The sequence below is a fragment of the Rousettus aegyptiacus genome, unplaced genomic scaffold (assembly GCF_014176215.1).
Source record: "Rousettus aegyptiacus isolate mRouAeg1 unplaced genomic scaffold, mRouAeg1.p scaffold_m13_p_7, whole genome shotgun sequence".
Taxonomy (NCBI): Eukaryota; Metazoa; Chordata; class Mammalia; order Chiroptera; family Pteropodidae; genus Rousettus; species Rousettus aegyptiacus.
The window spans coordinates 3,346,848-3,361,652 of NW_023416310.1; the positions used below are offsets into that span (position 1 = coordinate 3,346,848).

At 58.4% G+C, this 14,805-nt stretch overlaps 1 protein-coding gene and 1 pseudogene across 7 annotated transcripts in view; both read left to right on the top strand.

Annotated features, from left to right (window-relative positions):
- Nucleotides 1–14,805, top strand: part of ASAP2 (ArfGAP with SH3 domain, ankyrin repeat and PH domain 2) — a 136,215-nt gene that overhangs the window by 117,940 nt on the left and 3,470 nt on the right. For 2 of the 7 annotated variants that reach the window (XM_016121128.2, XM_016121130.2), the window contains 7 exons: nucleotides 996–1,109; nucleotides 3,325–3,577; nucleotides 6,026–6,160; nucleotides 7,671–7,842; nucleotides 12,986–13,035; nucleotides 13,444–13,535; nucleotides 13,939–14,061. In XM_016121128.2, the coding sequence (XP_015976614.1) occupies nucleotides 996–1,109; nucleotides 3,325–3,577; nucleotides 6,026–6,160; nucleotides 7,671–7,842; nucleotides 12,986–13,035; nucleotides 13,444–13,535; nucleotides 13,939–14,061 (939 nt within the window). The remainder of the gene's footprint in view (nucleotides 1–995; nucleotides 1,110–3,324; nucleotides 3,578–6,025; nucleotides 6,161–7,670; nucleotides 7,843–12,985; nucleotides 13,036–13,443; nucleotides 13,536–13,938; nucleotides 14,062–14,805) is intronic. The other 5 variants (XM_016121129.2, XM_016121131.2, XM_016121133.2 and 2 more) reach the window with 3 other exon arrangements.
- On the top strand, nucleotides 2,145–2,263 carry LOC118605970 (annotated as a pseudogene).

Sequence of the window (14,805 nt, forward strand, 5' to 3'; positions counted from 1 at the left end):
CCGTTGGCGCGTCCCTTTGCGTCAGCACACCAAAGCTGGCTCTGTTTCATCCCACTGCCCCAAAGCGTTTGGGTTCTTGTGCGCCATCTTCTCCGGTCCCGTCCTGGCCAGTGGACGGAGCCCGCTGGGGTCAGGCGGACCCCGGTTTGTGGTGCGTTTCCACCGCCGTGACTCAGGAAGGCCACGCTGGCTCGCCACGTGGAGACAGCTACACCAGTTTGCAGGGTGGTTGCGGGAGTTATCGTTGAACTCTGTCAAGTGCTGAGTAAATGGAACTGTTCGTAGTAAATCCCATAGGTGTGTTGGATAAGTAACAGGTGCTGTTCTAAGCACTTTGTTCACTAACTCATGTCATCCTGACAGCTGCTTTCTGGCCTGGCCTCTGCTGCCATCCCCATTTCACAGACGGGACAGCAAGGCTAAGGAACTTACCAGAGGTCACACTGCTACTCTCTGGCTGTGACGATAATTGAGCTCTAATGTCGTAAGATCCCCCTGGTAGCTAATGAGTTCGCCTCCTGCCAGCTCACGTACAGTGGAACCAGCCGTTCACCTTGCTGAGAGAGTGGAGGAGACAGCCGTTCGCATCGTTTTCTGCAGGGCTCAGTTCTCTGCGTCCGCCGGGGAGGGCTGGGTTCACAGTGGGCACTCACTCGTCCTGCGCAGGTTAGGTTTGTGCCCATGTGCTGCTGTCGGCACCTACGGGCTGCGCCGCCCGTCATCCTCAAATAGATCTCACTGTCCCTCGCCTGCAGACAGCACTTTACGGTGTACATAGCACACGACGGGAGTCTCGTGGTCGTCTGTGAATTGGGGAGGGGGCTCTCCTGAGGCCCAGAGACCGGTTGACGTGGCCGGCCTCGTCCTGCAGTCCCAGCCCCCTTCCCGCCAGCCAGCACTCTCCCTCCTGGACGTGTTGGCAGGCGCCCACTCTCTGGGGCTGTGTGGGGCTGGGTGCATGGGCGGCGTCACCCACAGTCCTTTGTTCTCCTCAGCTGACCCAAGCCTTATCTGGAAGGTTCAATTCTCACGTCCACGTCGAGTACGAATGGCGACTGCTCCACGAAGACCTGGACGAAAGTGACGATGACGTGGACGAGAAGTTGCAGGTGTGTGCCAGGCTGCCGGACGTCGAGAGCCCGTCAGCGCCGTTCGCAGCGGTGTGGCTTCTGGCCTATGATTAGGGCGCAGAGCTGTTCTGTAGAAAATACAGTTCACTTTTTGCTTCCACCAATGTCAGTAGGTTTTGGTTTACCCTCCCGCCTCCCCGCTCCCAAATGCTACTTTAAAGGGACGTGGATTATGTCACCACAGGCAGCTGCTCGGCTTTGGGTGTGCAGGACCTTTGATGCTGGTGGGTTTTCGTGGAAACTCTCACTCCGTGGATGATGTAACAAAGAACCTGGTCTCCCCCAGCACCGGCGACCACGTTCACCTAGGTGGTCTCTAAATAATAACCGAAATCGTTAAGTGACCCTTGGAGCTCATGGGCCGAGCTGTTTCCTTTTTCAGACAGGGTCACTGAAGCCATGAGAGACCGACCTGGGGCCAGACCAGGGGCTCTTGCCTCCTCATCCAGCTCCCTTTTCATGACACTTACTGTCACGCACACTTCGGGACGCCGCAAAGTGGCCACCTTCACACAGGTCTCAGAGTGGGAGTCAGACTGAGACAGACTGACCAGAGAGCCCACCCTCGGGCCGCCGCGGCACCAGTGGGGAGGCCGTGTCGTTCTCCGCTTGCCCCGCAGGTCTTCACTGTCCTGGTGTGCGGTCGAGGGTGTCTCATTACATACGTGGCGTTTCCACAGCCCACCGGGCTATCCTTGCTGATGGAGCCCTTAGCAGTCACACTTACTGTTTGTTAGAATAAGATGTTTCCTCAGAGTTAGCTATAAAACGGCGTCAGTGAGAAGAGCTGAGCGATTTCACACTTACTTCTCTTAGAAGGAGAAAGTTTGAAATGCCTGGCCTGGAGCAAGAGCCTCCACATCAGGTGCACACCACATTCCCGTCCTGCGGGGAAGTGACGCAGCTGGTGGCGTGGGGACCCACCGCTCACCCACCCACTCTGTTGTGAGCAGGGAGTGGCGGGGTGGTTCCCTCACACAGCCGTGGCGTTGTTGGACTTTAAAAGTAAGTGTGGTCTATGGCCACGCCACCCTGAACACGCCCGATCCCGTCTGATCTCAGAAGCTAAGCAGGGTCGAGCCTGGTTAGTCCTTGGATGGGAGACCACCTAGGAAGACAAGGTGCTGTAGGCATAAAAAATAAAAAATAAGGGATTGTAAGCTGACAAGGTCCTTGCAATCTATGAGGTCAGCCAGGGGTTGCCTCGCCTAGATAGTTAAATAAATAAGTAAAATAAAAATGCGTGCGATGAGCCAGTGGCCGTTGAGTTCTGCACACCTGAGCAGCGTCTGAGCCGGTGGGCTGGCCAGAGCCTGGCCGAGCAGGTACATCTGTGAGGGGAGGAGCCAGCACCTGCTCAGCCAGCGCTGTGCTCGAGAAGCAGATGGGACATAGGGTCAGCGAGGTTAAGTCATTTGCTCAAGATCATAGCTGTTTAACGAAGCTGACATTTGAAACCTGAGTTAGAGCTCATTTGCTTAAGTCATGATTCCTTGCACGTGACCTTCAAGTGGGACAGGGGTCGGCAAACTTTTTAAAGGGCCAGATAGTAAAAGTATAGACTTCTGGGCCTAAAATATCAGTCTCTGTTGCTGCGACTCAGCTCTGCCAGGTGGCTCTTAAACAGCCACAGACAACATGTGAGTGACTGGGCGTGGGTGTGTTCCATAAAACCTCATTACCAGAAACGGGCGGGGATCCCATGGGCCCTGGTCTGCTGACCCCTGAGTTAGAGGCATGCCAGGGGTTCCAGTTCACATGGGAAGAAAACTTCGCTCTCCCCTGAGTTAGCCACATCGCACCTGGGGAGTGGTCGCACCTGGCTGCCCAGAGTGGCTGTACCGCAGCCTGAGCAAGCAAGCCCACGAGGGGCCCCGTGGCGACACGCAGGGCTAGGCCGGGGGCTGTGGCTAGTGAAGGTGACACGACGTCTGTTTTAAAGCCTTCGCCGAATGGGGAATTCTGAATCTTGGCTTTTTTTTTTTGTTGTGCGTGTGTGTGTGTTTCCATGAAGAGACACGATAAAAGCGAGTTCAAGTCTTGCAACTCTTATGTGACAGTTGAGAGTCAAAGTGTGTACCATGCCCGAATACAAGGGGTTGGTGTACACGTGGTTGTCACTGGTAGATTGAACACTGCGACCAAGAGGTCACTGTGCCTGCATTTCACACACCCGCCCGCCACCCCTCCGCAGCCCAGTCCCAGTCGGCGAGAAGAACGGCCCGTCAGCTTCTACCAGCTGGGCTCCAACCAGCTGCCGTCCAACGCTGCGTCTTTGGCTAGAGACGTCACCGGCCTGGCCAAGGACAAGCAGAGGAGCTTCGTGCCCAGCATCTTGCAGAACGAGACGTACGGAGCCATCCTGAGTGGCAGCCCGCCGCCCAGCCAGCCCGCAGCCCCCAGCACCACCAGCGCCCCGCCCCTCCCCCCGCGGAACGTCGCCAAAGGTACGGCCTGCCGGCAGCCCTGCCGCTGCAAGGCGGCGGGGGCGGCCTGGGGTTGGGCTTTGGGATGTTCGTGGTCGCTCTGCACCCAGCCAGGTGGCAGCTGGGCAGCATCGGGACAGCGGTTTCCTCCGAGGCCTTTTGTTCTGTAGTCCTGTTGTTCGCTTCCTAAGGGAGCGCCATCGTTCCTCGGGTGCCGGTGGCGGGAGTGCCTTGACTTGCTGCTCATTCCGGGCAGGGGTGTGCCATCTGCGTGACTTGGGGAGCACGGGCACCCACGAGGGCCGGCCCCTGAGCCGTCCGCCAGCCCCCTGCCCGCAGACCTCTCTGGTCCTTCTTCGTTTTTCTTTTCACCCCCCGCGACCCCTCCCTCTGCCCCCTTTCTTTTCTCTTTCGTTCCCCCTGCCTGAACTTGGCCAGTCTGTGGCCTTGTGGTTATTTCTTACCTCCGTGGTCCCCACGGAATGAAGGATAAAAAGACGCTAACTCGGGGACAACGCTCAGCCTCACTGTAGGAGTGCAGACTGGTCCCGCAGCCGCCGTCCCCAGTCTTTGCCGCGGCGTCGGGAGTCGGGCTGAACGGGTGCTGCTCTGCGTTTGCACAGAAACGGCAAGCAGAACCCCTGAAGCTGAGTGTTTGCCCGGCAGTGAAGCCGGACTGGCCAGGCTGTGCCCTGAACCAGGTCCAGCCGGCAGCCTCGGACGGCTTCCGCCGGGAAGGAGGGACAGGCGCCTCCGTGGGGCGTGACGTCTAAGCACCGTGGCTGCTGGGGGCTCCCGGTGGCCGCAGAACAAGCCCCTGATTGCGTTAGCGCAGTGGCCGCCCTCTGGGAGGGGAACGTGGGTGAGTGTTGGTGGCCTGGGCTGAGGAGTGAGTGTGGCACACGCCATCCCTCTGTGTCTGTGCGCGCGTGTGGCTGCTCACCCCCTCCCCACCACCTCCACACGCGCGCGCATACACACACACACTCACGCACACACACACACACTCTGTCCTGCGTATCCCGGCCCTCCTACACAGCTCCGGGCAGTCCAGAGAGGCCAAGGAGCCTGTTGCCCGGGACACTGAGTCACCCCTCAGGAGCAGACCCGCCGAGGGGAAAGTGGGGGCTGTGCCAGGCAGACCCCCGGACGCGCCTGCTCCTCTCCCCAGCGGAGCCCAGCACCCACATGGCACCCAGCGCCCTGGCGCCTGCGTCACAGGCAGTGTCCGCACCCAGGCTCAGGTCACGCCCCACAGCAGCATCGTCCCCCCGTCACCCGCTCCGGGCTCTGGCAGGCGACGGCAGCAGCTGAGCTCGGGCCCCTGTGGGAGCGCCTCACTGCCTTCTCCCGCGGTGTGTAAGACGGGCTGAAATGATCTGGCCGTCTCCACCCCAGCAGAGGCTCCTGTTGGCTGTGTCCTGTGGGGAACCGTATTTTGCTCTTTCTCTCGCGTAAAAGGACTGGAAAGCTGTTCATCTTTATTTCTTGCTTTTCTAACATCTTAGAATGAGAGGGTTTCTGTCTTTTCATTTATCTTTGTAATTCCTGTGGTTAGTTTAGCTTCCTTTTTCCCTTGTATGATATAGATTGCACTCTATCCCTGCTAGTCCCCGGAGGATCTCCTCATCCTTTGTCCCGTCCACAGTGTGGAGTCCCCAAACAGCAGCCAGCAAAGGGTGTGGGTGCTGTCATGCCCACGCCGGCAGGAGTTGCCCAGGGCGGACGTGCAAAGGCTCCCTCTGCACGTGGGGCCTGCCCCGTGCGTCGTGACCCGTTTCCTCTCTGGGCCCCGCCCCTGTGTGCTCCCTGTGCGGCCTCAGACACTGGTGGCCCTGTGCGCCTGAGCAGGTGCCGCTCAATGAGGAAGAGCACCGAGCTTTGTGGGGCAGAGGAAGGGACGTGACCGTGACAGGCCGTCCCCCTGGGGTGTCACCTGAGCCACTTGCTGTCATCTGTGTCCATTTCTAGCCGGAAACGAGTTTGCAGGAGGTGGGAGAGAGCCCTTCGCCTGGCATCTTTGGCTCGTACCTGTCTCTCCTCGTGCTGTGACCCCCCACAGGCCAGGGCGGGGGTGGGGGGGACCTAATGGATGGGAGACGAGACCACCTCCTACAACCTGAGCGTGGTGCCCAGGACACGCCATCGTGGTCACCATGTTCCTCTCCAAACCGGCAGTTACATCTGAGGAATAAAATCAGATCGAGGAAGCCAGCTGGGGATTTTCCCAGACGCATCGTTCGCTTGGTGCGTGTCGGTATCTGTCCCCAGATGCCAGAGACGAGGATGTTTAAAAACCAGCGTTCTCTCTGGCCTTGGTGCTGTTCTAGACGGGCCATCTCTGTCGTTCTGCCAGGGGGAGGGTCAATAATGCAGTGTTCTGTTTCTGTTTTTGTTGTGTGTGTGTGTGTGTGCGTGCGTGTGCGTCTGCCCGCGTGCGCGTGTGTGTGCATGTGCATGCGTGTGCAGTTCAGACAGCCTCCTCCGCTAACGCCCTGTGGAAGACAAACTCTGTAAGTGCGGACGGTGTAAGCAGGCAGCGGTCTTCGTCAGATCCGCCAGCCGTCCACCCACCGCTGCCCCCTCTCCGCGTGACATCGACCAGTACGTTTTTCCTTTTCCTTTCTCGCCAGTGGGCTTTGTGGATCTGGATGGCCGGGGGGTGCCTTCAGCAGCCTCGTGGGGAGACAGCTCCCCGGAGCCCCGCGCCCAGGGCGCACGCGCTGCCCGGTGCCCGGCGCGGCGTGCGGGGCCGTGGCTCTCCCCGCCCCCAGCCCCTCCAGCCCCCGCCTCCCCCGCCAGCAAGCCCTGCCTGGCCCCCGCGCGGGGCTCGCTCACGCCCGTCGTCTGACTCCCCACGCATTTCAGCAGCACGTCCGCTTTTCACGTCAGCTCGGGGCTTCCTTTCCTCTGGCCGTGTGGCTCTCACACGCGGGCACAGTCACCTGGATAGTAACGTTTCTCTTCATTGTTGACACGAGGGTGAGCGTCCCGGGACCTAGGGGCCGGGGCCAGGGCAGGTTCCCCTCCAGCGTGCAGAGCTGGAGTGCCTTCTGGCCCGTGAGGCCAGCCCTGGAGCTGCCCTCTCCTGCCTGCTCCGTGGGAGGGAGGGGCTCCCCTGCCCCCAATTTTTCCTGCCTTCTTAACCTCAGTTAAGATAAAAGGAGCCCAGCCCAGCAGCAGAAAGTGCCATGGGTATGTGGCTGCCCGCAGAGCAGGGGCTGTCTGAGAGGGTCTCCCAGAGGCTGGGAGTGGGGCAGGGGTCACCCGGAAGGTCCCAGAAGCCCACCTTTCTGCCTTTCGGTCTGGCCTTATGGGCAGGGGTAGATTTGCTTGCTAGTCTGTCTTTTGCCTTTAAAGCAGTGACAGAAACAGGAATGAAAACAAAGGAGAAAGGCAGACCCTAACCTGATCCCTCCTCAGTCCCCCCGGCTGTCCTGGGAGAGCGGAGCTGCCACTGACTCCTCAGGTGTCCTGAGGCAGGGTGCCGCCCCAGCCAGGATGAGGGTGGAGAACGCTGGCCGCTCGGTCAGTGAGTGAAGTGGGCACACGTGGGCCCAGGGTCCAATGCCGCCTCACTAGCTCCGTGACCCTCAGCGAAAGCAGGGCCCCTCTGAGCCCGAGCCTGCGGGCTGTAAAGTGCAGGGGACAGCCACGTGGCCTCGGCCCACACAGAGTGAGTTCTTCACAGCCTTTGCTCAGGTTGATCCGCGTGCAGCCCGGGGAAGCAGGGCGGCCCCTGGGTCTGCGGAGGCAGAAGGAATTGTCCCAGGAGGGCCCAGCTCCCCCTGGGCAGGACCGGTGAGCCCCGAGCTGGCCGGGCCCTAGCCACCTGTGCTATGCTCCAGGTCCCGGGATCAGGAGCAGAATGGTCTTGGCGGCTCCATCTTGAGGTTCAGCTGAGAAAATGCTGCAGGCTCATAGACGCATTCTCACCCTAACTTGGGGCGTCGAAGGGCTCCCCGCCAATACCATTCCCCCGGAATCCTGCCGGGAAGTGAGAGTTTCTCCTCACAGAGCAACGATAGGAAGAAGGCCCCTCATTGCAGGAGCCTCTGGTGGGAAGGCTGGGCATGTAACGCCCGACTCTGACCCTCTGCCTCTCTCTCCACAGATCCCCTTGGTCCCACGCCGCCTCCTCCAGCAGCAAAAACACCCAGCGTGTTGGAAGCCCTGAGTCAGCAGAGCAAGCCGGCCCAGCCTGGGGTCCCGCTGGGCAAGGCCACGCCCCCGCCCCTGCCCCCACAGCCACCCAGCCGCCTCCCGCAGAAGAGGCCTGCTCCCGGGTAACCACCCCCGCCACTCCCCCTACTTGTCCCCTCAGGGCTGGCTGCACAGTCCTTGGTCCTCGTTTCCTCCATTCAAGGAGCTTCCGAGTGGTCACCTGCCCAAGTTTCCGTGCAAACATCTGAAATCCCCAGTGTCTCCACTGCTATAACATACGAGGTCAAGTGATACGTAACTTGGTTTCATCAGGTTTTTAGCGTCTTCAAAATTTATCAAGAATTTTTAAATCGTGAAACTTTCGTGCAAATGTGGATCCTATATCCACACGGTGAATTTAGATTTCCGTTTGGTACAGACACTGGGCTCCGGGGAGTTAAAGTCTTCAGGAGATGAGGTCTCTAGCTTCTGTTTGTCGCTCGTGCACAAGGTTGGGTATCCTCTGTGGTGTGGGGCCCGCGTTTCCTGCGATCGAGGGTGTTCTACGTGCACACAGTGCAGCCAGCACAACCGGGGGCTCGCGTGGACGCGCCGCTGCCTTCCAGCCCTCGTGCCCGGTTCATGGCTCTCGCTCTGGATCCGGCCAGTGGAGAATGGTTCCTTTTAGTGGAAATGGTGTTTAGAAGCCAAGGTCAGGGTGCCTTCTTCGTGTGCTCATTGCTGTCAGGACGTCACCGCTCCCAGGCCAGCGTGTGAGTGGTGCGAACACACGTACACATTCATTCACGTGCGGACATGTAGACAGGTTTACTGCTACATTTCTGCATTGAAATCCATGATTCGCACTGTCTCCAGTTTCAATCGTTCTGGTAAGAAACCACACCAAAGCCGACACAAGTCACAACCGTGTCATGCTTGCAGACACTCGGGGCTTTGGGTTGGCGCAGTGGGTTAGCTCGTCTTTGCTGAACAGTATCTGGGCCCTTAGCGGAAGAGGCAAAGGCTGCAGGTGGCTTGGCACAGACAGACTCAGCTGAAGCCTGGCGTCACAGCGGCCTCGCCACGCCTCGCGGCTGGTGGACCACGCTGGCTGTCGGCTGGAAACCCGCTGGGGCTGCTGGCTGAAGCACTCACACGTGCCTGGCTCACCGCGTGACTAGGGCTTCCTCACATCATGGCGACTGGGCCCAAGAGCAAGCCCTGGGACATAGAACCAGCACAGGGCATCATGGCCACCGTGTGTTTCTAGTCGAGGAGCGGCAGAGCCCAGACGCGGTCGGGTCGGGGCGGGAGCAGGGCAGCAGGTCAGGGTGTAGGGCGGGGGCAGGAGCGGTCCCGCGGGGAGGGCACTGTGCAGCGGGAGGGGGTGCAGTGCAGGGGGTGGGGGCGTGGTCTAGACTACTGCTCTCTGTAAAGGATTTGGGGACGATGTTTTAAAAGCTCCACGGGACGTATTCTGATTCCCGCCCTTGCAGTACTTATGACCCCCTTTTCCCATGATGCGATCGGGCTCCCAGGTTACCTGGTTGGTCGCCATCTGTGAAACAGGGCTCCCATCTCTGCCTCCACCTCCCCACTGTGCAGAAGCCTCCTCTCCTCGTCTCCCTTTCGAGAGCTGGGGCCCCACGTGGAGGCTCCCCCTCCCTGCCAGGCCACCCCTGACAGGCTTCCCCTCCGTGGGCGCCTCCTGGCCCTGCTCAGGCTCTGGCACTCCAGGGTAGGTCCGTTGTCATCTGTGCCATCAGGTGGACGATGACATGTGAACTGTTGGGATGTAAATTACATCACTTAGTCCTGAGAAATTTCACTGATTTTTTTTAACGCTTTCTATTTTTTTCTGTTCTTTTAACATAACCATCATTCAGACGTCAGAGTTCCTTGGTTTCACGTGTGTTGTCTTCTCTCTTATCGGGCTAACTGCTCTAACAGCCCGCCCCTTGTCTCAGTGGCTGAACGTTGGAAGTTGACTTCTTGCCCGCATGGGGTTCTGTCCATATTCCTGCTTGTGCGGTGGTTCCCAGGGAGTGGGTCAGAGACCTAGACCCCTTCTGCTTCTCACGCCACCATCCTTGTCCCCTGGGCCCAGGGTTACTTCTGAAGGGAAGGGGGGAGACCAGGAAGGTGCGCTAACCTCGGTGGCTGGAGAGATGCTCACGCTCCTTTGACCAGAGCCCGTCCCGTGGCCCCACCTAGAGGCCGGGGCTGGACGTGCAGCCCAACTGGGCAGCTGCTGCACGCCTGGGGGGTGGGGGGGGGGCACTCCCTGCAGCCTTCTGGTGTCTGTTTCTGTGTTGTCGGCTGGCTTGCTTTTTAAATTGACTTTCTGGGAGATTTTCTTGATCTTATCTTACAATGTTTTTTATTGAGTTTTTCATTTCTTCTGTTATATAATTTTCAAGTTAATAGGATCCCGTTTGTGTCATGGGATCATTTTCTCTTATCTGAGACAATTAACGATGGGTTTTAGTGGTGTTTTCTATGTTTTAGCTTTTGCTTTTCTGCACTATTTGTCTCTTCCACGTTCGTTTCTCTTTGTTTTGACTTCTGACCTGTTAGAAGTTTGTGCCTCTAAATCCGGAGACCCCTGCCTGCGAGCTGGCCACTTCAGGGGGCGTTAAATGCTCACTGACAGACCGCACCCCAATATGCAGAGCTTCCAAGGTGGGTTTTGCTGTGGTTTGACCTTGCTAGCCGTTTTCTCGGGGACCCTGAGTTAGTTGGGGTCTTTTTTCCTGTTCCTTAGAGAACAGCCTTCCAGTCTTTTTTGGCCTGAAGGGAGTGGGTTTTCTTGGAGTTGAATGTAGAGATGAAGTTAGGCCTTTACTCAGTCCCTCTGTCTTCTCAGATACTCCCAACGCCTGCACTGGGCATCTCCGGGTCCAGACCCTCTGCTCTAGTCCACCCTCCCCAAGAGCAGAAGCGTCTGGCCTTCAGTGGGCTGGGGGACGACAGTCGCTAGGCACCCAGGGACTCAGTATCTCCGGAAGCGGATTTTGGCCGATCCTGTTTGCTGCCCCGCTCCCCACCCCCAGAAGTCGGCGGGGCGGGGTGGCGGCCGGAAAGCGCCCACGGGAGTGGGCAGGTGTCTGGCCTGTTCATGACCTCTCTGTCCGTGCTCAGCTTCCAGAACTGTGTTTCCTCTCCTGTTCTCTTACTGGTTTAGGTTTTTTTTTTTTTTTAGATTCTTTTTTCGGGAGAAAGTGGAAGTGAATGTATTTCCGCCTGCTGGTGTTAATCAGAAGAGTCTTGGAACTTGTTAAATGCCGCTTTGCAAGCTCTTTGTGACTCGTAACCCGTGTACCCCCGCCTTCCTGTGCTTGACCCGCGTGTCTGGAATCTCACCGGCTGCTGAGTCGTGCCACGAGGGGCGTGCGCTCGGGTCCCTGGGAAACGCCACCGGCTGTACTTCCTCGGTTCCCGGGTTGGCGTCTGTGCCTCTCCTCGGCTTTCAGCTCAGATTCACTCTTTCCAAACCGCTGCTCTTTAAGAGACCGAATCACGTGTCGAACTTCTAGGTGGGACATGGCCGGCTGCCAGCAGTCAGGGGGAGCTCTGAGAACCGGGGTGTTGGCCGCCAGGTGCGAGGGCCTCAGCACGTTCATTCCATTGCTCTGAGGCCTCTCCCCAGGGTCACGGCATGAGTGGCCTCTGGCGCAGCCTTACCTGGTCTTACCTGTTTCATGGAATGATGTTCTCTCATCTCATCTAACCGAGAGGAAAGGTGAGGAGGGGGCAAAGCAGGTGACGTTTGAGACCTCCCAGCCGAATCTGCCCGAGTTGTTTTTAAAGGGCACACTGGTGCGTTGTCTTCGTAAGCCAGACGCCCCATTCCCTAGTTTTATCCTGGGGACGAATCTGGATTTTCACTTTGGTTCTCCTAGAGCTGGAGTCGGCAAACTACGCCTGCAGGGCCAGAGGCAGCCACCTGCTCCGTACAGCCGGTGAGCTAAGAATGGTTTTTATATGTTTAAATGGATGCAACAACAAAAAGAATATTTCATGACACATAACAATGCTATAAGATTCGGATTTCAGTGCCCATAAATCAGGTGTCATTGGAACACAGGCACGCCAGCCTGCTCACGCATCACCTGTCACCACGCTCACTCTGTGAGGACGGCATCGAATAGTCGTGGCAGAGACCTCACGACACACAAGGCCTAACAAGTTTACTCTGGTGCTTTAAAGGAGAAGTTTGCCGACTGGCGTCTTAGAGGGTCAGGCCTCCCCTGTGAGCATTTCGTCGTTAGCCGAAGGCGAGGGGACCAGCAGGGTCGGCGTGACAGGCTCTCTCGACACTGGTGGAAATCAGACGATGGGACCAGTCGGAGTGGTGGGCCTTCACGGGTTAGGCCTTTTTAGTTCCTTGGAAATCTGAGCAAAGTCAGCGTTGCGTTTCCTCCCCTTCTCTCTGAGACTGGGACAGAGGCCCCGGGCTCGCCCTGTCCTCCGCCCTCCAGCCCCTTCCCGCCCCCTGCAAGCCCCGGGTGCGTGCCTGGCTCGTGCTGGGTGCAGTAAGACTCAGCAGGGCATGGGGGGTGGCGCTCCTCCCCTGGCTCATCACAGACATTCTATCACTCGTCCTTATTTTGAGAATCGACAGAGTTGGTGTCACACATTATGCAGATGAAAATGCTAAGCCAGGGAAACCCATTTATCTGGGCCCCCTAGATGGCAAATCTGAGTTCACAGACCCCTGTGTGCCGGCCCTGAGGACCGCCTCCCTTACCTTTGTGTTTCTACCTGTGGCTGTGGCTTGGGACATGCTGGGCCCGGAGACTCAGAGCAGGGCCTGAGCCAGTCAGACGCATCAGTTACAGGCAGCAGGGACCAGAGCACAGAGGCTTGGACGGTGCTGACCCGTGGCTCCTGGACAGGTCCCGGAAGAGCCCTCAGGGCCCTGGGCTGATTCAGCCCTGCCTTCTGAGTCCATCGAAGGAAAGGGACTGAGCAAATTGGGGTAGAGCCGGAGGCAGGTGCCAGCTTCCAGCCCCAGGCTGGGTCATGGCCTACAGGCCTGCGTGGACAGGAGCCCTTGGGAGGAGCCTGGTTTGAGGGTCAGGACCTGAATCTGACACTGTTCTCTGGGCCTGCCACTCTTCCTTTTTCTAAAAATAAAAAGAAGTAGTTGAATAACGGCTGATAAAATTAACACCCAATTTCAGCTTGAACACAGCCGGTCCTTTGTGAAAGGGGGTGAGGAGGAGCAGGAAACATGCTTCTCAGGCCTCAGGTTCCAGCAAATTTGTTTTCCCTTCTTTGTAGGATGGACAAGACGACCCCACTGGTCAACAAAGGCCAGCCGAGAGGACCTGGTAATGGTTTCATTTGGGACCGTGCTTTGTTTCTGCTTGGTTCACGGAGGCAGAGTGGGAGGCGTTTCCAGCCTGGTGCGGCTGCCCTGGGCAGGGCCAGCCGTCCGCCCCGCGGCAGAGCCTCTGGGGCCTGCTGACGGGGGCGGGGCGGCACAGGGTCTCCTGGGTATCTAGAAGTCTGCAGGGAGTGGTCACATCTGTCTCACTGTGTGACACCTGTGCACTCTACAGAGGTTACACAGAAGTCAGAGGTTCTTTGGCCTTTGAGGGACTTGTCCCTCAACAGATGAGAAAATCTCAGGAAACTTGCCTTTCAGACCTAATACTATGGCTTTTGTGTTAATGGTTTGTGTCTCACGGTTATGACTGAAGGGGCATATTGTGAGTTGATTCATTTTGGTCCTAAAGCAGTGGATCTCTCTGGGACAGAAGCTCTGGGTCCTCTGTCCAACACCGTGGCCGTGCAGCCCCCAGCGCCCATGCCCAGGAAGTCACAAACAGTAAGTGGACCAACCCTCCTCATCCTGCCTCTTTGCTCTGGGCATAATAAGCTCTCTGCGGCTTATTCCCCGAGGGCTCAGAGGAAGCAAATCTCCCCCTCTTCCCCTGGTTAGGGAGCGGGGTGGTCTCTTCCTGTACCCAGGACCGCTCTGGCAGGATGCCACACCAGCTTCCCGCAGGTGGGCATGGCCCTCTCTCCACAGCTCCAGGACTGAGAACTCGTGCACACGAGGCTCCAGCCGCCATGTTCCCAGCCCTCTGAAGCTGGGGTATCTTCCCTTCCTCTTCTGGCCCCTCCCAGGACTCCCCCGCCCCTATGGTCAGGGCCCCTGGGCCCAGTTCTCTGCTCACGGCGGTGCCTCCCGGCCACACCAGCCTCTGACCTCTACTCCCCTCCCGCAGACCAGGCTGAAGCCTAAGCGGGTCAAAGCGCTGTATAACTGCGTGGCCGACAACCCAGATGAGCTGACATTCTCCGAGGGCGATGTGATCATCGTGGATGGGGAGGAGGATCAAGAGTGGTGGGTGAGTTGGGGCCCGGCCCAGGAAGGGGGGCTGGATCTCTGCGCACGTGGCCCGAGGGGTCTCTCCCCGGGGGCACGTTCCCTGCCCGGCCGTCCTCTGGCTGCCGGCCACTGTGCCCCTCGCTGGCCTCAGACATTTCTTCCATGAACTTCCACCTCCGAGGAGGCCTGATCGGTCCCCACGGTGCGGTCCTCTCCTGTTAGGGTTGGCAGGCAACTTGGGCTGCAGTTTCCAGAGCACGTTCGAGGGTCTGAGATGAGGCCCGAGTTCAAGGCCTTGCATTTCTAGCTGGTGCGCCGCCCCCGCCCCCGCCTGTGCATGCCGGTTTGGTGGGGGCAACAAGTACGGGGCGCTGAGCGCCAGGGCAGAATCCCCGGTATCAGTGTCGATCCAGAGATGCTCAGTGGTGTCCAGGTGGGAACTGGAACAGGTAAACCTGGCACTTCTCCTAGTGACCCCAAGAACCCAGACTTAGTACCTACAGGCTAGGTGACTTGGGCAGGTTGCTTATGTCAGTAAGCCTAAGCCACCCTGTCTGTGAAAGGGAGGTCACCACGCCCTGGGGTACAGAGTATGCAGCAAGCCCCCGGACACCGGCGGCCATTATAAAACGAGGACAGTAGGAGTCAGTCATTTGCAGAAGGGTGTACACAGAGCATCCGGCAGCATCTGCCACACGGTGGACACCGAGGCCCCACTCTGCGGCTTGAGCTTAGGGACAGGTAGTTGATGGCGGTCGTGATG